This window comes from Callorhinchus milii, unplaced genomic scaffold, assembly GCF_018977255.1.
Source record: "Callorhinchus milii isolate IMCB2004 unplaced genomic scaffold, IMCB_Cmil_1.0 Scaffold35, whole genome shotgun sequence".
Lineage (NCBI taxonomy): Eukaryota > Metazoa > Chordata > Chondrichthyes > Chimaeriformes > Callorhinchidae > Callorhinchus > Callorhinchus milii.
Window position 1 is genome coordinate 493,301 of NW_024704776.1, and position 24,030 is coordinate 517,330.

Consider the following 24,030-nt stretch of genomic DNA (forward strand, 5'->3'; position numbering starts at 1 on the left):
GAAAAACATTACACGCTTTGTGTGCATTGGCAAGCTGCTCGCTTTAGTATTTTTACTGCTCTGTTTGTGAATGGGGTTTCGTTCTCTTTGCCAGTATGTTCTGCACAGACAAGTGAAACTCCATACTCATTTTTAAAACAAACACCATTCTTAAATGGACATACTCTGGTCAGTTAGCTCCCATTTGGCCAACTCATAAAACTCTGGCGTGATCATATATTCCTTCATGCATGCAGCAATGTGTACATGCTCAGGCACATCTGTTTATGCCTGCATAGGCAAATTCAGCCAGCTCGCTTCACAAGGATGGACCACTAACTGCTGGTTAATTGGAAATTATTTAGCCCATCTGCAAAATGCCACGTATAGAACCCTCACACAATTACCCACGTCACAGTCTGCAGTATCTATTTTAGAGTGCCCCTTGGGCTTCTCCTGCGCTGAATAAAATGACTTGTCAGAAAAGCCTGGAGTTCTATCATTGAACTCAAGCAAATGAAGCAGACCAGAATGTTGAAGTATCTGTCTTACATAAACACTTCACTCACAGCACCAACCCAACAAAATATCTATCAGAATCAGAGGAAACATAAACACAATACTCGGGAATCGTAAAAATATTATGGGATATGGAGAAATAATTGGTAAGTGGGATTAATAAAAAAGAGATACTTGGAAAAACAGATACAATGGGCCCAATGGCCTCCTGTGCCAAATATTTCTGTGGGGGTAACGTTTGCGGCATTTTATAATGTGTTCCGTGTGTTTCACACACAGACTTTACCCGTATGTTTCTACGCAACTATATAAACTTGGGTGAACTGTCTCTGGAACCTGTCTGCTGATAGGCAACATATTGACAAAGCTGTATCAGCAGTGTCTACATTTTATATAAAAACCTTTTGTCTGACTGGGTAAAGAATGAAAAACATAAAGTAGGAAGGAACAAGCTCTTTGTAAAGTGGAAGCAGGTTTATGTCCTGGATTATTTAGCATTTGTGCAAATTCAAAAGGTTTAAGATAAAAGATATGACTAGCAGTGTGAGATGCTCAATAGCTCCACTAAGTAAGCTAACCAAATGACCGACGTAAGTAAACCTCAAAAGGAATGAGATTGGAGGTTATAATGCATTCTTCGCTTCATTATGTGTTGATAATGGGAGTTCTCCATTGTAAGTGGAAACATCAAATTTGCTCCAGCTGGGAACTTTGAAGTACAATTGCACTGGGCATAATATCTGATACTAGGTTATATATCCAACACTAGCAAATATATCTAATACTAGGCATTCGTCCTTCGGATGAGACATTAAACCAAGGTCCAGTCTGCCTATCCATGTGGATGTTAAAGATCCCATGACACTATTCAAAAAGAGAAGGGAGTTTCTTCCAATGTCCTGACCCTCTCATAAAATCGCTCATTCCCTTGATTGCTGTGTGCATAATGGCTGCCACGTTTGCCTACAAAATACATACAGTCACACGAGTTTACAGGACCTCCTGTGAAACTCTTTGAGACTCTTTGAGGCACGATATCAAAACCAAGGATTATTATTATGTCCCTTACTGGATTTTATGTCCAATACTGGGCTTTACATCCAATACTGGACATTATTCTCATATAATCTATAAATTTATTGACCTTGGCAGAATAAGTTTCCCTGCTAACTGGCACGTCGATAAGAATGCAACACTGGTCACAATATTCATTCTATGGTATCATTTCAGGAAATACAACATAGAGGGATAAAACGTCTATCCAAATTCCCTCCCTCCATCCTTCCTTGTGGGAACACATCCAACAGAGTTTCCATGTGGGAGGGCTGTGATTGGGAACTCACTGAGGGGAGGACAGCGCAATGAACTTGTATCTTACTGGTGTTCAACATAACGCACAGGAATTCCAAGTCACAATCACTGCAACAACCCAACTACAGTATCAGTTTGCAAAGGCTGTTCTACAAATACTTTTTGGTGATACAAAGTTGCAACTGCAGCATTAAATTGATTCAAATATAATTTAACTGAAAGGAATGAAATCTCAAAGCGATTACAAACTAAACCATATTAAAAATATGTATTATTATAAGAAATGAATACCAAAGAGAACACCCATTAGCAAATGTATTCTGGACAGTCTGGTTGGACCGATACAGTCAAATAACATAATTATAGTTTGAAAACTAACAGCAGAGGCTATTTTTATCAGACACATTCAAAGGAGTAGATGACAGATTATCCAACTGGATTGAACATTTGTTTTATAAAGAGAGTGGTGATAAATGGCAATAACCAGTGGGGTTCTGCTGAGGTCTTTTCTCGGTCCCTTGCCATACTCGCTATTTGTGAATGATGTGGAGCAGGGTACCTATTGCAGTAATATAACATTTTCTGATAACACAAAGCTGTGTGAACAGCTAACAAATGGAAAAAGAGATTGATCATATTCAGGGGAATGTGAAACGATTAGATGGATGGGCTGAGAAATGGCAGATGGATTTTAATGTGGACGAATGCAAGGTAACTCATTTAGGAAAAGGAAACAGTAAGCATATGTATCCCAATGAAATGGTATCCATTAGCAGAGTCAGAAAAGGACTTGACCATGATAATCAATCATGCCCTGAAAATACCTCATCACCGTGAAGAACTTGCAAATAAAATAAAACAAAATACAAGGCTATATTCAGAAATATATATATATATAAATAAATATATCAAAAATATATTGATATATATATCAAGACTGAATATGTTATTACCATTGATGTATAGGATATGGATAAGGTTGTTTCTGAAGTACTCAGAGTATGTGCATCACTCTATTCTGAAAAAGTAGAACTCACAGTTTTCTATGCACAGTACGTAACGGGACAGTGTGAGCATCACCATCCTATGGTCTGCCTCCTTAACCATCCTTGCATTTCTCTCTATCCAGTGAATCTTTGCATCTGAATTCAAAGGCCTGAGCCCTGAAGGGTGAAACAATGTAAATTATGCAGTTCTTGACCCTTACCTCACTGGTGCTCAGAAGCACAAATATGTCAAATGTCATGCCAGGTTGAGTTAGGCTGGTATTCCATGATGTTGCAGTGAAATGCTGTTCTCCTCAGTTGGAAGTAGCAAAAGTTACCAGCAGGAACAAAGATGGAGACTACCATAAGGTCAGAAAGCTAGGGGTGTGGGCGATCGACACCCAAAACTAGTTGATAAATATGGACTGCAATTTTATGTGGTAACTGTTTTACTGAAGCTGTTAATGAAGCATCAAATGTTTCACCAAAGTGCCTCAAAGCATTTATCAGAGTGTTAATTTTCCCTGACATTAACATCTTGAGACATACAGCAATGATCATAAGACTAAAGATTTACCTGCTGAAAAAATGCATTGTTTTCCTCAGGATCACTCGGTTTGAATTGGAACTCATCGTTACTTTCTGGCGGCTCCTGCTTCATCTGCTCAACCAAGTCTGGCTGGTATTCTGCTGCTCTTTCACAGGTACCATTGCTGTTGCTCCTGTTGCCACCACAGGGAGGCCCCTCATCCTCCTGGATAGCCTGCTGTTGACAGAGCTCTTCCTCTGTCTCTTCAGGGTGACTTTCAGGCTGTCGAAGCTGCTCGTGGGGTTTGGACAGCGTCTGTAACAAGTGCAAAACCTAATTTTAAACTGCGTAAATCTCATATTACTTCTTGTCCATTCATCTTTCCAACATCGCTGCTGCCATTAGCAGAGCCAGGGAGAAAATCAGGGGAAAACGGGGGATAAAGATGGTGGGAAAGATTCACGTTGCCCTCTTCCACTTTTGATTTCACGACCTGGGATTCAGACAGAGTTCAGCGCAGCCCGCGGTCACTGCTATGCTTTGGGAAGAGGAACTCTCACAATGTTTCCTAGTTTGACTACTGGCAAGAAAGCTGCTATTTATAACAATTACAGCTTCAAAGTGCTGTGAAGAAATGGTCCTTGAACATTTGGAGCTATCTATATCCTCTCTGAGTAATCATCTAATAATTTCCAGGTGTTGTACACAAGCAATAGTTAAATTTAAACCACATTATTATCTTGCAATGGTTCTTCCTTTGTAAATGGATTGGTTCCCAATTCTGCAGTATCAGTTAATGTTATTTTTACAGTGGAGTGTTTAATAAGTGAGGACAGAAACTGAAAAGAACAAAGGCATCGAATGGCTTTCAGCCTTATTTCACCTTCTTACTTAAATTCTCTTTGTGCTATGTATTCACTTTCAAACTCCTGCTAATGCTGTATGATCATTTTGCGATAAGTGCACTTGACCACTAAGAGTTGACTCTCCATCCAATTCTTTTTCCTTCCCTCTAGCAGAGATCTTTGTCTCAGGTTAGCATCACCCATACGTAACTGTGGGAGAGCCACAACTGAGTTTTAGTTGTGAACACTTGAGTCCTACAACTCCATGATGCAATGCGTCAGGGCATTATTACACCCTGACACTGTCAAATATGCAATATTAAACAGGAAAGTGAATTGTGCCGTTTTTCATATTGAGGACAAATGCAAACTGTATTTCTAAATTTCATTGTTAAATAATAATCATTACTCCCTTAGCATCTAATGTTGGTTTCTCTCATGGCCATTGTCAAGGAAATAGATTAAGTTGTATTGATAAAAGTTTTCTTTATTTAATTCTGCTTGTTCAAGTGGATGTTAAACTCCCTTCACCTTTGCTCACCATCCAAAAAGAGAAGGGAGTTTCTCCTGGTGTCCCAGGCAACAATCTGCCAAACATAATTGGTCATTCACTTCAAGGCGTTTTGTGGGACATTACTGGGTTGGTTGCTGTGTTTGCTTACAAAATACAGTCACTGCAGTTTACAGTAGAATCCTGTGAAGCACTCTGAGACATCCTCCTGACACGAAAGGCATATATCAAATGCAAGGAATATTATTATTTATTATTATTTATAGCACCCAAGAAAAATTAACATTTGGCCACCAGAATAAAATAGCAATAGAAATATTACTGAGAGAGACCGTTGTGCTCTTTGTTGTTACTTGGGTGATTTTCTTTATATACCTAAATAATCAGATGTTGAGGGTTTACCTTGCAGTGTGTTATAACAGGATTCCTTACAAACTACTCCAAGTCGCAAATGGGGACTCTTGGTAACTAAGCAAACATCATATTGACCCATGAGAACTCTGCTCCAAGTCATCTACATCTGGAGTAATGTTCCCGGGGCTTGGTGTGACATATTTCTACTTACCAAAAGCATCAAATATTTGTGACTCAGAATCTTTATAAAAGAGTTCTGTTATTATAAGACCTCAAAATAAATTAAACAATTTCTATTGATGTATGCCCTTCTGCTAAATGTGATGAAGGGACACATTGACAGTTACTGGTAACTCGCTCTTCCTTTGTTAATCTGTTCACTATCATCATTTATAAGCATCAATGTAAAATTTATACTTGCTAGTGAAACAACACATGTTCAGATCACATTTTACTCTCTTCAGTCTGAGCTGGCTATGAACCTAGGTTTCAGAAATAAAAGGGACTTTCTTTCAAATCCACCGTTCTTTACAAAGTTCAGTGAAGACTTTTTATACTTAAAAATGCTGAACACTTATAACAGTCCTTGCATTTAATATTGCCTACAAATTAACATTGTTCCAATTGCAGTTTTTTCTGAATTCAACAAAATTCATTATATGGAGAATGCAATTAATTAGAGGGCATTTAAAGATATATAACTAGCCCCTGCTATTTTAATGGTGGTATTTCATCAAATGGAAGCTAATAAGTTCCCATTGAATTCTCAGTGCCTTTTTGCATAAGCGGGAAATGCACTAGGTAAAGTTGTACCAATTTCAATTTCTCATGTACAGCTGCTTTAATTCAGGAAATTAAAGGGTACATAATTTACAGGGCTCTCTGAGTCACAGCAGTTTCAGCAAGCAAGAGAAGGAATGCAATGAGCCACGGCTCCACTGCACAAGTCCCAGCAGAGAGCACATTAATGGAAGTAATACCTGGCTGTCTCAGCAGGAGGGAGGCATAGACTATTCTCTGGTCCAAGAACACAGGACATTTTGGAAGTGTCACGCAGGGAATTACCTTTTACATTGGTATCAACGAGTAGTTTAGCACGACTTTTAAGATCCATTTACTCCTGTAAGATATCAAATGGAGTTGCAACAGAGCTACGTCTCGAAGTGTACGTTAAGGCACAAATCGAGGGGCAAAGTTCAGTAAGAATGATACCGAGAGCTGACTGTAAAACAAATAACTGCTTCCTGTCTGAAAAGGCGTTTTAAAAATGCAGCTGTTTCAAAGGGAATTTCAACAAATGCTCCATGTCTCATGCCATTGCACCTATTTATGACCATATTGTAAATAAAAATTGTCATCTGTGATGTGTTCGTTCAACTGGTGTTAATTATCACATTGTTCAAAAATGTAGTCGATGCAGTTAGTCAATAACTCAAGGATTCAATAGGTCTGTAGATGCTCACTCTGAATCTGTTACAATGGATTAGCCCAAAGCCACCCCGCAGCTCCCATTGGGCTAGCTGATTCACAGATCCTGGTTGGATATATAGTTTTAATTGAAAAACAAAGTAAAGCCAGTATTCCACAATAATCCCACCAATTCAGCCACAGACAGGCTTCAGACACAACCAATGTGACCAAGTCAGGGGTGAAAGGAGTAGGAGGAGGACAGCTGAGGTACTTTCTAAATGAAAAGGGTTCTTATTGGAAATAAAAGGCAAAATGCATGTATTTTGAGAAGAGGTCTAGTTGACATGGTTTATTCATCACCCAAAAATGAGTCCAAATGTTAACCTTCTAGTACCCTCTGGTAACCTTCTTGTCAATCTAGTACTGTCTAGTAACCTTTTAGTTAAGCTTCTAGTATGCTCTGCTGTTAGCACAAAGAAAGCTCAGACCTTGTTCAGCTGTATTTGCTGCTGGTACTGCTTTTGCTTTTCCAGGAATTGTTGGTGCTGCTGTTGAACGACCAGTTGTGCCAGGGCATGCGTGCATTGAGGGAGTGGCGCAGAGTGAGTTCGATTAAGGGGCCGATGGCGAGGCATCTTTTTTGAGGCCCTTAGAGATGGAGACACTCTCTCTCCCATGGCTGCCAGTGGAGAATGAGGATGAAGAGGAACCACACCTATAACACAGTACAACAGTTTGGTTTAACGGCTGCTTGGAGATAATAGAGGAGCCGAGCATAGCAAAACAGGAAGAGGAGGAGGCCATTCAGCCCATCGAGCCTGTTGCACCAATTTATTAGATCTCAGCAAAAACATCTCAATCCACATGAGATAATGATCTTTCCACTTACATGTATACTTATAAAGTTCTTATACCATGATTACTAAGGCACATCTGAACATCCCAATATTGTTTAAAGGCATCCACTGAACATACGCTACATTGAAAAGAAATTTGATTGATCTATTTTACTTGTTACTGCACAATATGGATCACTTGTATGTACCACAGGAAAGTTATCCACATATAGTTAACTTATCCATCAGCCTAACCCATACCTTGTTCGTACATATTTTGTAGATATCTCAACTTTCTGTTCCCTCTTCCCCCCACTCCCGACTAAAAAAAATATTCATTGCCTCTTTAACAAAAACTGGGTTGCCTTTTTTGTGGGGGTGGAGGACAGAGGGGGGAACACCAGCGAGGCTACAGGAGGTCTCAGGGCCCAGAGAGAAAGAAACACATACACAATCAGAGACACAGAAAGACACTCACAGACACAGAGAGAGACACACACTCGGAGACACAGACACACACACTCACAGATAGAAACACACACACTTGGAGACAAACACACTCAGGGTCACAGAGAGAAATACAGACAGAGACTCACATAGTGAGTTTGTAGTAGGTACGCGTATTTGTAGCGGATTCCGCAGAAAAAGTGCAGTCGCACTTTTCTATTGGCCCAGGTGTTAACTCAGGCTCAGTTTGATTCCAGTTAATTCTATACCCAGAGTTACACAGTCGACGGATTAAACTCATGCATCAGCTAAATCCTACAGATTATAGTAAAATCTGTTTTAAAACCCACACGAGAAATACATTAATGAACAAATTCTAAACCTGCATTCAGAATCCATCATTCTCCAAAGATCAATTGCTAGTTAAAGAGAAATAACAAAATAAATCTTTGCCATGTCAGCCCTTATATTTCAGCACCAATACATGATCAGTTTTAGTAACAAACTCATGTTTTTGGTTCTGGGAAACTGAATGATGTGGAATGATAATACCTACTCCTTTGTCCATATCTTTCTTCCTAGCTTCTTCCATGATTCTTGTTCACTTCTGATTTCATTTCCACATGGTATTTTAGGAGACTTAATCTCACAGATAGTGTGCAACAAAATCAACAAATGAGGTTACCTACATATATTATCTATTACGACTTTGGCCCATCCTCAGTAAAGACACATGTTTGAAACTGATAAAGGAAGTGAAACCAAACCGTCTTGTCCATTGAAAAGAAAAGCCTGCATATTTCAGTCATGTGCATTGAATGTAACAAACCAATGTTGGGATCATCTGTGATCTGAAAGAGCTGGTTTCTATCCAGTCTTCAGTGTCAGATTCATCTGCTTTGAAAGGAGAAAAATACCACACAAGGCAAACAAAATCAAGGAAGACTTGGTTTGCCATGTTGGAATAATCATGCACTGCACTGATTGGAGGCAATGTGAAAACTGACAGATCAGTGGCATGGTGCCTGTGCAAAGCTGGGAACAAAAGCTTCAAAATCCATGTACTATTGAGCACCACACACAGCAGGAAAAACATTTGATACTGTATCTCATTAGCAAAGAGGATAGTTACTCTCAGATTGTTCTCACTGTTAACAAATTAATCACTCCTGGCAACTGCTGCATGAAAGAAATCCTTACCACATTATTGATTGACAAAGTACGCGTGAATGAGTGTTTCTATTTCATTTCTTAGGACTCTTGCTATTAAAGGGAACACAATTTGATCCTGGTCCACTAATGCCAAATTGAAAATTGAAAACCAATGTAAAATCTTTGTTTAAACTGGTATTTATAGACACAGTTTCTTTCAGAATTTTCTTCTTAATGACAGTAATCACTTAAAACAGTTGAGTTTGGATAAATCCAAATGCCGAGAGCTCAAAGTTGTTCTTAGCTTCCTCCACATGAGCACAGCTTGGATCTGAGCAGGGCATTTTTCTGGAAACCGAAACTCTGCTAGTTTCAGCAAGCTACGGGATGCCATGGTTTCCATAAACCGATGAAGTGCTCTATCGAAATATAGCAAGTTATAGATGTACATTCTACAAGTTCATGCCATCTTCTGTCCCTCACCGGAGTGGGAGCAGCAGCAAGTCAGTTAAGACTCCCACTTGACTTCAGACTTGGCTCTTGCCAACCTGTGTCTATTACTCTCAGTAATTAGACAGGTAGGATACGTACCTCTAAGGAGAAGTACCTTTCCATTTCAGACAAAGGGAAATGTCCATATGTAGGTGCAACTCTCAATTGTTTGATTTGGATATCTTAAGTTCGGTACAGGTTTCCCACGTGTCAGACCAACATTTGGTTGTGTTGTTATTTCGTGATGTGGGAGCAGTCAGCCTTAGGCCACATTTTCAACATGATTATTAAACTTATCCATTTGCTAAAAGTTGCATACCTTACCCCCCCGCCCCCCACTACCCCCGCCACCCGAGTGACCTTTTACTTAAAAATAAATTGTAAAGCAGACCTAGAATTTGAAGGCATCATTCTCATTTGTTCGGATTCTATAGAAATCCTGATCCAAAAATTATTTTATTGTATCATTAAATCACCTCTGGCCAGGTCTGGGCATTAGGCAGATTGCAATGTTGTATATTACCAGCTAACAACAACAACAAAATTACATTTGTATAGTGCCTTTCAACTCACCTGTTGTGAGAGGGCTCTGTTTCCGTGCCTGTTCCATCAAAAGTATATGCTGCAGAAGGGCATGGTGGGTACTGTTCACCTTTCCATCGAATTGTGCAGGCGGCAAGTAAGCAGTTAAAGGGGCGCTTCCTCTGAACTGCCCAGTGAGAGCCATCCCCTGATTGATTCCCTGAATGGTCTGCCTGTCACATTCTTGGGTTGACGTTGTGGCCTAAAAGGCATTTTTTAAAAAAGTCAAACTGCATCAGTAGTGCACATGTTAACCTTAATAACTCCCAAGTCGTAGACAGGGAAACCTGCTGGTAACTGGAAGAGCTTCACGCTAACCCATGGGAACTTTGCAATCTATTTGTGGGTTTGTTGAAAAGCTTGGTGTAAGTGTGGCGTAATGCGCTTCTCAGACTAGTAGGATTCCCGAGATTCTTTATTTAATGAATTCTCTTAAGAAACATCACAAGTTAGCCCCCACTGTTTTTCACTGATTTTGTAATTGAATTAAAAAAATTGTTAAGAGATTAGCCCTTTCTCATTTCTACATTTTCTGGGAGTACAAGCACTATAATACAATACAATTTACATTTCTATAGCCCTTTTCATATCAGGAAGATTTGCATGGTCACAGTGCTAGATGGGCACCCGAGCCTCGGGGGGAGCTGAGTGGGGAGGGAGGGAAAACATATTGCAAAAATGGTTTCCATTAAGCAGCTAGGTCTAAAGTGTCCAGTTTCAGCACTCATTGAAGAATTTTATTTTCAATAAAATATTTCTCTGGCTGGTAAATAAAAAAAGGCCTCCTTCCAGTTGTGAATGCAGGTCACATTGATGCAGACCCCTAAAGGTTTACTAAGGCACCTCAAGATAACCATCGTTTATGTGGCAGATCAGTGAGATTAAGTCAATCTTTAGAGTTGTAATTTTACATACATTCATTTGGGAGGAAGCAGATGACACAGCTGTAGCGGGGAGACCCAATGTAATGTTGGGTAGCGATGGTGACGTATAGAGACTTAATGCATTCACTGATCCATCCCGGGTTAGAATCCTGTGATGTAGTGGCAAGTGCTGTTAAAAGAAGAATTTATGATAATTACTGAAGAAAGAAACTGTTTGTGAGATTTGGCTCAACATATTAGCTGTCAGTATTTAAATGTGTAAGTTCTCCGAAACCTGTATTACCGAAGGAGCAAAGGGATATTAGTGAATGTTTGCTGATGAAAATGACAACCACGTTTGCCTACAAAAGCAGCCTGAACACTTGTAAATAGTGAATAGGTGTTATAACAAAGAAATTTCTGTTTCTTTGTTTTTTTCTTTCTGTATCCTCGCCAACCACCCAATAAAAATTGAACATTCACTTCATGGCTGTTTGTGGGACATTGCTACACACAAATTGGCAGTCCCGTTGCCTATAAAATACCCAGTCACAACAGTAAATTCTGTGAATCACTTTGATAATAATAATAATAATCCTTGCATTTGATATAGCGCTTTTCACGTCTTCTAGACGTCTCAAAGCGCTTCACAGAATACGCTGTAAAGTGGATTGACTGTATATTTGTGGGCAATTTTTTTGTATATTTGATGTGAAAGGCACTAGATTAAATACAAATCTGTATGTTCTATTTATTAATTTGTCATTCCCAACCCTGTATTGGTCCTTTTTAAGGAATGTGTTGACTTGCAATTTTTGTTGAACTGTCTATTATCTGGAAACAGTATCCCTGGAAGTATACAATGGTTCATTCAGTGCATTGCAAAGTCTTGAAAGTGTAATTTAAAGAGGTGGGTGGTGGAAGGGGGGAAAACAGTCATTATTATAAGGCAGGACTGGGTGTGGCACTTTCCAGACGTTCAACAATCTGTGTGTGGCCAACATGAAAAAAAAATATCCTACATGATTGTCGTAAGGTCTTGTAGAATCCAATTAGGCTCTTTCCATGCTGAATGCTTTGGTCTGATGGAAGCCTTGGACTTAGCACTAAAGATCAAGTCACAGCCGCAGCACTAAGTTACGAGAGCTACCACCCAAACTGAACGGATAACATTGTGCATGATAATTGCTGCTGGACTTGTGCCACCTTTCGAATGCCATGTTGATATTAATACCACCGATCTGCAAGTTTGCTAATGTGCAAACTTCCCGAATATTCCATCTAAAGCTCTACACAGTAAGTGAGAATTGGTTCCAGACATATTCCCTTTCTTCTTTTTCTTAAACAAAATAGCTGAAACCTTAGTACGCACAGGGGCAGGAGAGTTGCCTTGTAATCTTTGACATTCGTTTGCAGTGTCCTGCTCTGTTATTCCAGCACGAGGAGAGGCTGCACAGTTTCCCCTTTATTTTTGTGGCTTCTCAGGGACTCCCAGCTGTAACCTGAGTCCGACCACAGGAGAGAAACATGGATGTAAAAGAACACCTAGTGTAGCAGTGTAGCAACACTCATTGCTTACTTCCCAAACAAAGAGCATCTGTGAATCAAATAAAAGAGGGAAAGGGTGCACAAGGTCCTGGCCTGACTAAATTATAATTTGTCACCTCCACTTTAGGCACCTTTGAGTTCTGAGATATCACTTATCCTGGGTAAGAAAATAATAATAAAACGCAGCCCATGGATGTCACACTGTCTTTTTTTCATTGTTGTTGTTTTACGGGCTCTGGCCAACGTTTTAAACATGAGAAATGCCAACGAGTGTTTTCGTTCAAAACATAGCCTCCCACAGAGGCTTGGTGGAGGCTGGGTGACATGAATGCAAGGTCAAAGTGACTTGGAACCATGAGGAGCACACAGGTTTCATCATATTGATTGTTTGTTAATGGATAGATAGGAGAATCAATTGTTTTTTTGAGCAGTTTTATTTTTTATTAACAATACTAATTCAGTAATTACTTGACCAGCCACTCACTGGTAAACCATCTGTTGGGACAACAGTTGTGTGCAACGTGCAACATATTTCACCACATGTGAGGTCCAAATGGCTCCTTAAGGCTCAGTCTAAAACAGTCTGGGTGATTTTTTTATCGTCTTTTAACATTTTGTAACACTCTTTCAATCCTACATAATCAGGGAAAAAAATCTTCTTAATATATAAGAACCTTTAGGTGTGATATTGTGCCTTTCATGTCAGGAAAACATCTCAAAACTCTTCACCAGATTCATTGTAGGGTGTAATGACTGTCTTTTGTAAGTGAATGCAGCAGCAATCACCAACAAAAGAAAAATCACTATATTGTTTATGTACCACACAGTTGTCCCACCAACAGCAATGGGAATATTTGTGGGACATTGTGGAGTTCTGTAGCGTATTGGTTAGAGCACTCGCCTTACAAGCGAGAGGACCCAGGTTCCATTCCTGGATGGGGCAAAACCGTTTGCACCCAGTTGTCAGTCGATTGGTGGACCACTTTCCAGGGGTAATAATCACTTAACAAAATAATAAATTGGTCAATCAATCCACGACTGTTTCTATGACACTGCTGTACATAATTGGCTGCCACATTTTGCACACAAGGTATAGTGTCAATTCACTCTATAGTATATTCTGTGTAGTGTTTTGAGACATGATAAGGCACTATGTCAAATGCAAGGGTTTTCATTATTATTATTATTGCTTATGGGATATTCTTTTAAAATAAAAAAGCAATAGATGATGTTAGGCCATGATAGGAAATATCTATTCACAGTCCTGTCTAAATGTTTTGCTACATTTATTTACATTTCATGTCATGTCTTTTGATTTTGCTGCAGACTTGCTCATGGAGACCTGCAAAGGGTTAAACAATAGCTGTCGTGGATGATAATTACTGACTTTAATCTGCTGCCTTTCAAACATCCGCTTTCTATCATACAACATCTGGAAAAGTGGTTCTCTGCAAATTTCTAACGCATATATAGGCTAATAGATGGCTGGCAATGTTTAAAGCTGTAATTTAACTGAGGTATACTGATGATGTGATAAACCACCAACACAAAGTTGGAGGAGCCAGTGACCAATTCAGATTGAATTGCAGTTTTAAACCTGCTGCTGCCTATTTATGACTAAGAATAATATAGCACCATTTTTTTTCAATGATAAAACAGTACTATTTTAGTTTTACGTCTGTCATATAATAAGCATCTTGAATACGGCTGTACAATGCAACTGAAGGGACAACAGGTGATAAAATAAGAATAAAACTGATGAGGCTATTGGACTTAAGGTTATGTGGCACAGCATGGCAGGACTAAAGCAGTATCATTTACTGTTGACAGAAGGTTCAAGTTTCTGGTACATAAGCTATGCAGTGTATATTATTGAGTAGACGAGAAATACCTATCTAATTCTTTGCTGAAATCATTCTTCACAGGGAAGGGATGACCTTTACAGTCATCTTAGTGAGGTGCATAAACCCTAGGGATCTCAGTGAAGAACATAAACCTTGGGCAATAGAAGATGCTCACCTTTGAATGTTTGACGACCATCAATTTCTCATTTTAGGTATAGCTCAAGTGAGACAAAGAGTAATAGTCACATTAATATGTCCCAAGACTGAACCTTAGCCCCCACCTCAGCAGAGTACCTATTGTCACTACCAATGAGAAACCAATGTGTTTTCCATGCCAACTATCTATGTGGACTCTTACTGTTTCAATTTTGAGTTAACTTGTGTTGGCTATCGAACAGCTCTATATTGGGGAGGGAGGGAGGAAGGAAGGAAGGGAGCGAGGAAGGAAGGAAACTTGCATTTTTATAACACTTTAAACATTAAAACATTTCAAAGCTCTTCATAAATAATTACTGTCAATTGCAGTGAATGTTTTTTGTGTGCAAATAATTTCAATCATGACTTATGTCAAAACATCTTAACTCACTTCAGAGTCTTTCTTTAAAGAGCGGTGACTGTGCATCAATCGGTATATGCTGTGACCAATTTGCACACAGTAATACTGCATCCCTTTAACATTTCACCCACAAAATATACAGTTAATTCACTTTACAGTATATTCTGTAAAGAGCTTTGAGACATCTCGAAGATGTGATAAGACGCTATATCAAATGCAAGGATTATTATTATTATTATCCCACAGACAGCCACAAAGTGAATGACCATTTTTTTTAAAATCTGGGGAATTATTGGCTAGGAAACAAAGAGTTATTTCCTTCTCTGTTTCATCTTGGCATCTTTAATGTCCACCTGAACAGGCAGATTAGATTTTGATTTAACATGTCATTTTACACTGCAGTGCTCCCCTAGTCTTTGAGCTCCAAGTCCACCTGAACAAGAAAATGGGACCTCGGTTTAACATCTCATCTGAGGTTGCCATCTCTAACAATGCAGCGCACCCCTACCATTGCAATACAGTATCAGCCTAGACTGTAAATCCAGTACTGTCAAGAGTCTTGAATCCACAACCTTTTGATTCGGAGGTGATAATGATACAACTGAGCCAGACTGACACTATTTATATGCAGCCATATAAATAGTTGCATATTTTGTGCCAGTAAGATCCCACAAACAGCCTTAAGGTGATCCATTATTAATTTGGATGCATGTACACCAGGGGAAAGAACAGGAATAAGAGTTTCCAAAATCTCAGTCTCTTACAACTGTCAAAGAGTTTGGACTAGATACAAACTCAGAAATGCAACTTTTTGCCAATTGACTGCACCAGTTAGTCTAAATAAACTAAAAATATATCATTCTTTTCCAATGCAAAATATTCCTCCACTTGTACAGTTTTTCCTATTAATACTGTACAAGACAAACATCACCCATGTTCCTCAAGAGAAAATGAATTAACCAATGATTACATTCAAAATCTCAAATGTTGGCCCATGCAAAGCTGTATCGAGCAATTACTGCAAATGGCACAGTCGGAGCCAACTGAGGTCTTCAGACATCAATAGGATGAGTTAAGTCACAGAATTCTGACAGCGCACCTGAAATCTCAGCTGCTTTTTATCAAGCTGCGTTTTGGAATACTTTGTTGAGTGAATTATTCCCCAAGAAATTCTCCCTGCTGGTATTAATGCTAAAAAGGCTTAAAAACGTGAGATGCTACGAGGCAGAGAGGAAAAATACAGCGGTAGAGTACATGAAGTGATAGAGAACACTCAAGACAAAAGGTGACAGAGCATTAAGTGAGAGAGAATGCACAAGAGACAGAATGAGAGATGAAATAAAGAGGGAACACCCACAAATAATACAGTCACACCACTTTACAGTATATCGTGTGAAGCGCTTTGAGACATCTCGACGATGTGAAAAGGTGCTATACCAAATGCAAGGATTACTATAATTTATTATAATGCATGAGATAAAGAACTAGAAAGTACATGAGACAGAGCAGAAAGAAAAACAAAAAAGAGTATAGCAAAAACAATAACTTGCATTAAATAGCGCCTTCATGCAGGGCAGTGTCTCAGAGTGCTTAATGGCCAGTGATGCACAATATTGGAGGTCTTACCTCAGTGTGTAAATGAGACACCCCATTCTCTGTTGCCAGCGCACTGGAGGTGTTGTTGGGAGAGCTGGGACCTGAACCTGGAGCGCTATTACACAATGTAGAATCTGTAAGAAGAAAACAAAACATTTATCAGAAACTACAACTGTTACTGTGTATGGTGAGAAGAATCTGCAGAACACAAGTTATTTTGTAGGATTTAATATCTATCTGTAATATACTCTGCCCTCCTCTCCCATTTATGAAACAGGTGAGAAATAAATCTACATACATATATAGATAGATATAATATATTACCTTGCTTAGCTTTCCAAAATAACTTTAGAATTGTATGATTTTTTAAAATGTAGATCTGACTGCTAAACAACCTGGTCAGCCAATGAAGCTGAACTAAAACCCATCACACACACTGGTGATTTTTTTGTCAATGTTAAAATACACCTAAATAATCATTACATTTGATATAACACCTATCGTATCGTAAAAATGCCCCAAAGCTCTTTGCAGGATCTAATATAAAATGCTGTGACTGTGCTTTATAAGACAAATGCTGAATAATTTTAAATATTAAAAATGATATGCACATTCTGCATGGAGCATCCAAAGTAAGGGGGAAATAACAGTGTATGGAAGATGGGAAGTAGTCAAAGGAAACCTCTTAAGGTATTTGGTGGGAAAGAGCCTAAGACTATGCTGTCCAGGGTCCACCACATCTCATTTGTGGACCCTGGAGTCCTGTAGCTCAGTGGTTAGGGCACTCGCCTCACAAGCGAGAGATCTTGGTTCGATTCCCGGCAGGGCAAAATGGTGGGCAAGTTTCCTTACTCCATTCGCCTCTGTTTACTGAGCAGTAAGTTGGAACCCAGTTGTTAGTCGATTGGTGGATCACTTTTCTGGTGGTAATAATTCCTTCAAAAAAAAACATAAATGGTTACTTCAATCCACTATTGTTTGTGGGACACTGCTGTGCGTAACTAGCTGCTGCGTTTCGCTCTCAAAATATACAGTCAATTTATTTTACAGTATATTCTTTGATGTGCTTTGAGACATCTCGAAGATGTGATAAGGCGCTATATTAAATGCACAGATTATTATTATTGTTATTGGAGCACCTGGTCTTTGACATTAATGAGGTAGACCTTCAAGATAGCTTCAAGGGACCGAATCTAATAAATCAGAGGCCTAAATTCCACCATAGGATGGAAATCTGTTTTGTCTTAACATTTTAGCACAAAATTGTGAGAAAATCTTCTATTTAATCATAATTTGGAAGCTGTTTCTCTTAGAGAACTGTGGAAACCAGCTCCCAAATTAACAGTGAATTCTCCAGAATTTTCCACAATCATGCAATCTTAACTTTTAAGACAAAATTGTCTTACAATCTGAGATTGGTGTAAATTCCAGACCGCACATGGAGTAGATATTGATTGACCATTTCAGATTTTTAAAAAGAATTGTTGTATTTGTCAAAAGACACATGATGCTGTCTCCGTCCCATTAAAAATCATTTTTTTCCAAAAAGGTTTTGGATAAAAGTGATACACAAAAGACTCCTTTAAAATGAATATCAGTGAGCAGCGAGGGCAAGACAGGATCATTGATTAGTAACTGCCTGGAAAGGAAGCAAGGAGTAAGTAGTCCTAAGTGAAGCTCATTTGAAATGGAAAAGGTAACAAACAGGGGTCAGTACTGGCCCCTACTTTTCAAATTGTATCCAAAGAACTGAGATTCACAGATTCAATCCAAAATAGTTGTACTTGGTGCTGATATTAAAGGGGAAGAAGATAACAGAAAACATTTGAGAAAAATGGTAAAAAAAAATGCTTAAAAAAAATCAGATGTAAACCAAGCACTTATAGTCAGTAATAATACTTGCATTTGACATGGCACCTTATATCAAATTACCTGAAAGTGCTTCACACCTCAAGCATTTTGAGATCTCTTGACATTATAGTGGCTATCATTATGTGTAAATACAGAAGGTAACCTGCATCAGCAATGTCCCACAAACAGAAATAAGATAAGTTCCAAATTAGTTAACTGATGGATTAATTGAATGTTTGTTTAATGGGGTATCGAGGGGGTGAATAAAAATAAGCGAACAATAACGGCCAGGACATTGAAGAACTCTGTTCTTCTTCCAAATATTGCTCTTTGATGTCCATCTGACTCATCAGAACAAAGAAACAGGAATTCAGTTTAACATTTCTTCTGAAAGACGGCATCCTCAACAATGTGACACTCTCAGTACTGCACTGCAGTGAGTGTCAATGTATTCCTGTATATTTCTATAAACTCTCAATTTGGTTTGGGTACTCTTAAGCATGGTGATGGGTTTCCGTGTGTATCAGATAACTGGCTAACAATAAAAATATATATTTCTATAAAATAGTCTGCATCTATCCAATATCTACCTGGGCTTTCTTCAATCAGATAAATAACCATTCAAGTTTACAATTAAGCAAAACTCGGGTTGAAATGTACATGCACCATATAGTTATTCCAGTCAACAGAACCAAAATGATTTCAACTTTCCTAGCCATATTGTTTACACTGGATGGAATCAGACTCTGGTTTCAATTAGCATGAAGTTTGACTTTTTGATATTTGAACAGTTGTGATAAACAATGCAAACATAAATAATTCCCCAAACCTGACTTTGTTTAATCTTGCACTGACATTTTGGATGAATGCCTAACAACTAAATTTGAGACGTGTGTAATAACCTCCACACTGCCTGGAAGGTGGCTGTGAATCAGTTCAGAGGCCAATTTACTAAGGAAGCAGCGTGTTCAGTCACGACACAGAGAAAGTAACTCCATGGTTCTTCCAGGACAAAGAATAAGCTTTAATTTCCTCAACCCTTGTGAAGGCATGCAAGAAAACAAGAAACTAATGAACAAGAAATAGACATTCGGCCAATGTTTACGAAACTGACCGTGCAAAAGGTACCCAAGAATACTCAAAGAAACCCAGAGAATATTCATCCATTTTCCCACTTCCACTATGAAAAGATGACCTCCTTTCCTCCAGATAAATATCTTGTACTAAGCTTCCTTTCAGTGGTCACCAAAATGCATGGTGAGTAAAGATGAAGATGATTGAAAGCAGTATGGGACATATGGTACCTATGTTGCCAGGACTATGGAAATGTGCAGAATAAGTGGTATAATAGTTATTATGTTAGACTGGTGGCCTAACATTTGGAACCATTCTCTTTAAGGGTTGGGGGAGATTTCACAAAATTTAGGAACATTGAAGTGTATTGAAGAAAACCCGAAAAGGTCATTGTGGTCCACATAGCCAGACTTCATGTACTCAGATATTCCCTCATGAGATTAAATCATTAAGGTAAAGGCCTTGATAACCAAAACTTTATATGCTCTATTAGAAGAAGATGTTTTGCTAGGCTGAATGGCCTTATCTCGTCCTATCTGTTCGTCTACAAAGAACATTTATAGCACTCAAGGAAGCCATTCAATCTGTCCAAGTGATCGCTGCCCCAGATTGGAGCTATCTAATCTAATTTAATTCCCTGCTCTTTCCCCATAGACTTGTATATTATTTTTTCTCATACAAAGGTTTAGAATTCTAGGAGCAAATGTTGAAAACGTTAATGACAGTTTTCTTTTTTCATTAATTGAATCTCGCTTAAAATATTCTGGAAGAGGCAGACATCTTCCCAAGAATTTACACCAAGTGGGAAGTGACATGGCCAGTCAAAGCCTGATATTTGAAGGGCCCTCTGACTGCCCAGTTCGTGCCAGTAACAAGTTCCCATCACCTAGCATCCACATTATAGTGAGAGCTACTCAAGCCTGGAGATAAGAGTCATTTAACCTAACTGGTAGCAAGCAAATTATTGGAATCTGGGCATGCTTTGGTGCCTTCTGAAGCCATTGCTATTTGGCTACATCTCCTTAATCTGTGGACTATGTCAATAGAACATAACAGTTTGTCAATCTCCTGTACAGTAGCCCTGAACAGTATAAGTTCATTTGAAAATCTTACACAGTTCATGAGGTCAAAAATATTTTATTGCATATCAGACCATAGGGTATGATCATCTGTTCAAGGCACAACATTTTGACAAATGTTATTTGGGAAAAGTACAGATTTGTTTTATTAATAGATAAAGCACTTGTGGGCATAAATATCATACAAGGTGCATATCAAAATCTTTTGCACTTTATTAGAGTGGCATTGAATGTGAAAGATTGTTGCAAAAATAAAAGCACATTATTGGCTAAACAAAACTAAAGAGTAAATAATTCCATTACTTCCACTGTATACCACATGCACACATCACTAACAAAACATAGCCAAGTGTATAAATGTTACACAAATATATTGAAATATAAACTGCCCCAAATTATGACCACAAACATAAAAAAAATTGGAAGTAATAGTTGCATTACGACAATCATTTCAGTGGCACCATCTGTCTCACATAGTAATGTAGCACTGGATATCTGTAGTTCTTCAAAGTTGGAAGTTTATTTTTCTTTACGAGAAACTGAGGTGATCTTTTAGTTGTCACAACCTTTCCACCCAAATCATACAAATTGTGGAAGCCTAAACCCAATTATAATACAAGCCATTAACAGATTAGTCATTTGAGTAGGTTTTTATTCTTGGCAAGCTTCAGGTGGTAGTTTGTGATGAAAAAGATGGGGAAGAGTTGTTTCTCTGCCAAGAAGGCAGTGATGTACAGCATAGCTTCTGCCACGCTGACTGGAGACCTTGATTGCTGCTCCCCGGCCTCTTCAAAGCTTGGACAATTTGAGTACGTTGTTCAAAGCAGACATCTACTTTCTGGTTGTTTGATCACTAGATGATACACAGGAAGAATTTGAAAAAAAAGGAAACTGGTCCAGTCGCCAGGGTGTGGCTGGCACGTTGGGGTTGACTGGCTGAGCAAAGATGAAGTGGGTTGTCTGAAGAACGTAAACAGCCACAGAATCCTTATGTTCTGCATTCATCAGATATTGGGGTACATTCCACAGGTACAGCACATGGAAGGTATGTTGCAACGACTGGGATCATTATGTACTCGTTAACATCTAAATGACCCCCCACATTGTGAAGACAATTCGGCACTTCATGAGAACTAAATATTCTTTCTTGTGCTTCTAGCAAGAGGGCCACCAGGTTAGAGAGAGGAGTTGACAGGTTTGCTGTTGAGTTATTTTGAAGGCTTGGTTTGAGTCGAAACAGAGTTTCTGCTTCTGGTCTTTTCTGGAAACAGAGGAGCTTTCTCAAACCTCTTTTTTCAATCCAGCAAATCTTTAAAATGCCGTCTTTCAGAAGTTGGGAATATGATGAAGATGGAAGTCATCACGCCCCTCCTCCAACCTAGATTGTCCAGCAAATGTGCCCTAGTAGCCTGTGTATGTTATAAATTTGAGATTTTGTTCAGAGAAAGACTCTGACTACATCAATAGTACAAGTTCAACTCATCCATGTGCAGCAATGATTTCTCAAGGCAATGTGTTGGAATAAATGGTCTCTCATTACTAACTGCAGAGGAAGATCAGATAAGGAGCCGGACCTCACTGCCTGGAACCAATGTTTTGTCTAAGAGATAAAGATGACTGAGGGCTGCAGTAATGAAAATAAAGATGCTTTTACTTAAAGGAACAGGTACCCCTCCTACCTGCTGTCCAATGCACCATTTGGTCTCTTCTGTAGTAGAATATAGCATGTTTATCCCAACATGTATCAAATCAAAAACACTGGACTTAAAGCTGTCTACAACAATGGAAATTAGAAAACAAACTAACAGTGGTTTGAATCCATTAATAAGGGTAAGTTAAAATTTTTGCATTGATAATGTCAATTTCTTGACACCACAAGAAATGATTCATGGAATTTCGTAAGGATTTTAAGACTTGTTACTTTATTTCTCTCTCCACATTCTTTCATTAACCCTACCAAGACTATGACAGAATTTCAGCTCCTTAGTTGCCCAATTGGCTTTTGAATTATAAAAATAATGATAATCCTTACATTTGATGTTCTGATCTTGATGCAACATATCTATATAACAATTTTGAGAAACTGCAGTTTATAAACATGCTGCGATCGATATATTACAACAAACTAAACCATTTAAAATGAACAGTTCTTGAATCTTTGTGCTAAGTGAAATACAGCAAAGGTCTTGGTTACAATCATGATACCCTAATAGAACAATGCTAGTATGAAGAATATCATGAAAATTCTTCCATATTCTTCTCAGCTACCTGTTCTCTCAAGTGATCTCTTCTTAAAGGTGCTGATGATGGTGCCATCTTTCCTGCGCAACAGTGGACTACTCCTCCTCTCTGCTACTTTCTGTTTTAACCTGGAGCGCACCTTCAAATTTGGCTCTGAGGCTGTAGACATAGGAGAAAATAAGAGTTAGGGCAACCAACACTAAGATAGCATTTACAGCTTATAGCAGCAGGATTGATGGGAGGACATCAGGTTGGATGAGATTTCAATAAGTTCTCTCCCTCTTATTGTATCAGTGGGAGCTTATTTATGAACTAATCCTCTAACTTAATATCTTAGCAAGATCATTGCTTTCACATTCAAGGTTGTGCAGAATTTTGCAAAATTTTAATCTGGAAGCCGGTTTTCCACAATTCTTTTTGAAGAATTTTGGACAAGTGAAACACAAACACCCCCCAAATTTTCTTTTAAATCTCACCACAAACAGGAAGATGAATCATAAACTAGAACACATAAACCAGGAGAGAGAACGGTGCAGGGAGTACCTCACTGCAACCAGTCTTTACAAAGCACATTCTTCCCTTGTGACCATAACACTCGTCAAACTGTTCCTGTGGCGTTCCCAACCTATTTAATTCTTTGCTTTCATTGTTTTTCGCCTGTCGTAAGGCATATAAATCTCAAAATTCCGCTGCCTAAACACGTGCAAAAGTTACCGCATCAAAACTGCCAGTTCATCAATACAGTTAATTTGTTTATAGCAGCAGAAATCCATTTTCAAGAGCAGCTCTCACTTTCTGACTTCACGCTGTAACTATGTAGACTCATAGCAGTACAGCACTGTATTTATGACTGCAATTATAACACCGAGGAGGTCCTAGCCTTGAGAGTCAAGATCAAAGCACTTCCATCGATTTGGAGCAAAACTCATTTATAGTCATTTTTCAAAGAGCTGCCTCCTAAACATCTGCTCCAACATTTGAAATAGGCTTAAACTATATATTTAAAAAATTGTAGCAACTTATCAGTGAATGTTTCAAAGTGCTTTTATAGCAATGTCTCCAATTAATGCAAAATTTCACCACCCTTTATACTAAACCACTCTAAACTCCATGCTTCCATCACACCAGTCCTTGCCAGGCTCCATTGGCTCCCTATCGACTTCAAGATCCTCACACTCATCTACAAATCCCTTCATACCCTGGCACCTCTCCAACCTGCTTACTCCTCACTCCATCACCCACTGCCTCTGCTCATCTGGCCCCAGTTTGCTACTTGTCCTTAGACCCCTCCTACGCTCCACAAACTCTGCATTTTCAGCCACTACACCTAAAACTTTGGAACTGTCTCCCTCAATCCCTCTGCCTTGCCCCTCCTTCCCCATTTGTAGATCACGCCTGAAGTCCTTCTTCCACTACGGTACTTAC

At 38.8% G+C, this 24,030-nt stretch overlaps 1 protein-coding gene across 1 annotated transcript in view; it reads right to left on the reverse strand.

Annotated features, from left to right (window-relative positions):
* The window catches only part of LOC103182627 (histone deacetylase 9), a 317,211-nt gene that overhangs the window by 122,111 nt on the left and 171,070 nt on the right, over positions 1-24,030 (reverse strand). The window contains exons 8-13 of the mRNA XM_007899699.2: positions 22,633-22,764; positions 16,391-16,494; positions 10,869-11,006; positions 9,945-10,155; positions 6,933-7,159; positions 3,373-3,639 (exon numbers count right to left, since the gene is read on the reverse strand). Coding sequence (XP_007897890.2) covers positions 3,373-3,639; positions 6,933-7,159; positions 9,945-10,155; positions 10,869-11,006; positions 16,391-16,494; positions 22,633-22,764 — 1,079 coding nt within the window. The remainder of the gene's footprint in view (positions 1-3,372; positions 3,640-6,932; positions 7,160-9,944; positions 10,156-10,868; positions 11,007-16,390; positions 16,495-22,632; positions 22,765-24,030) is intronic.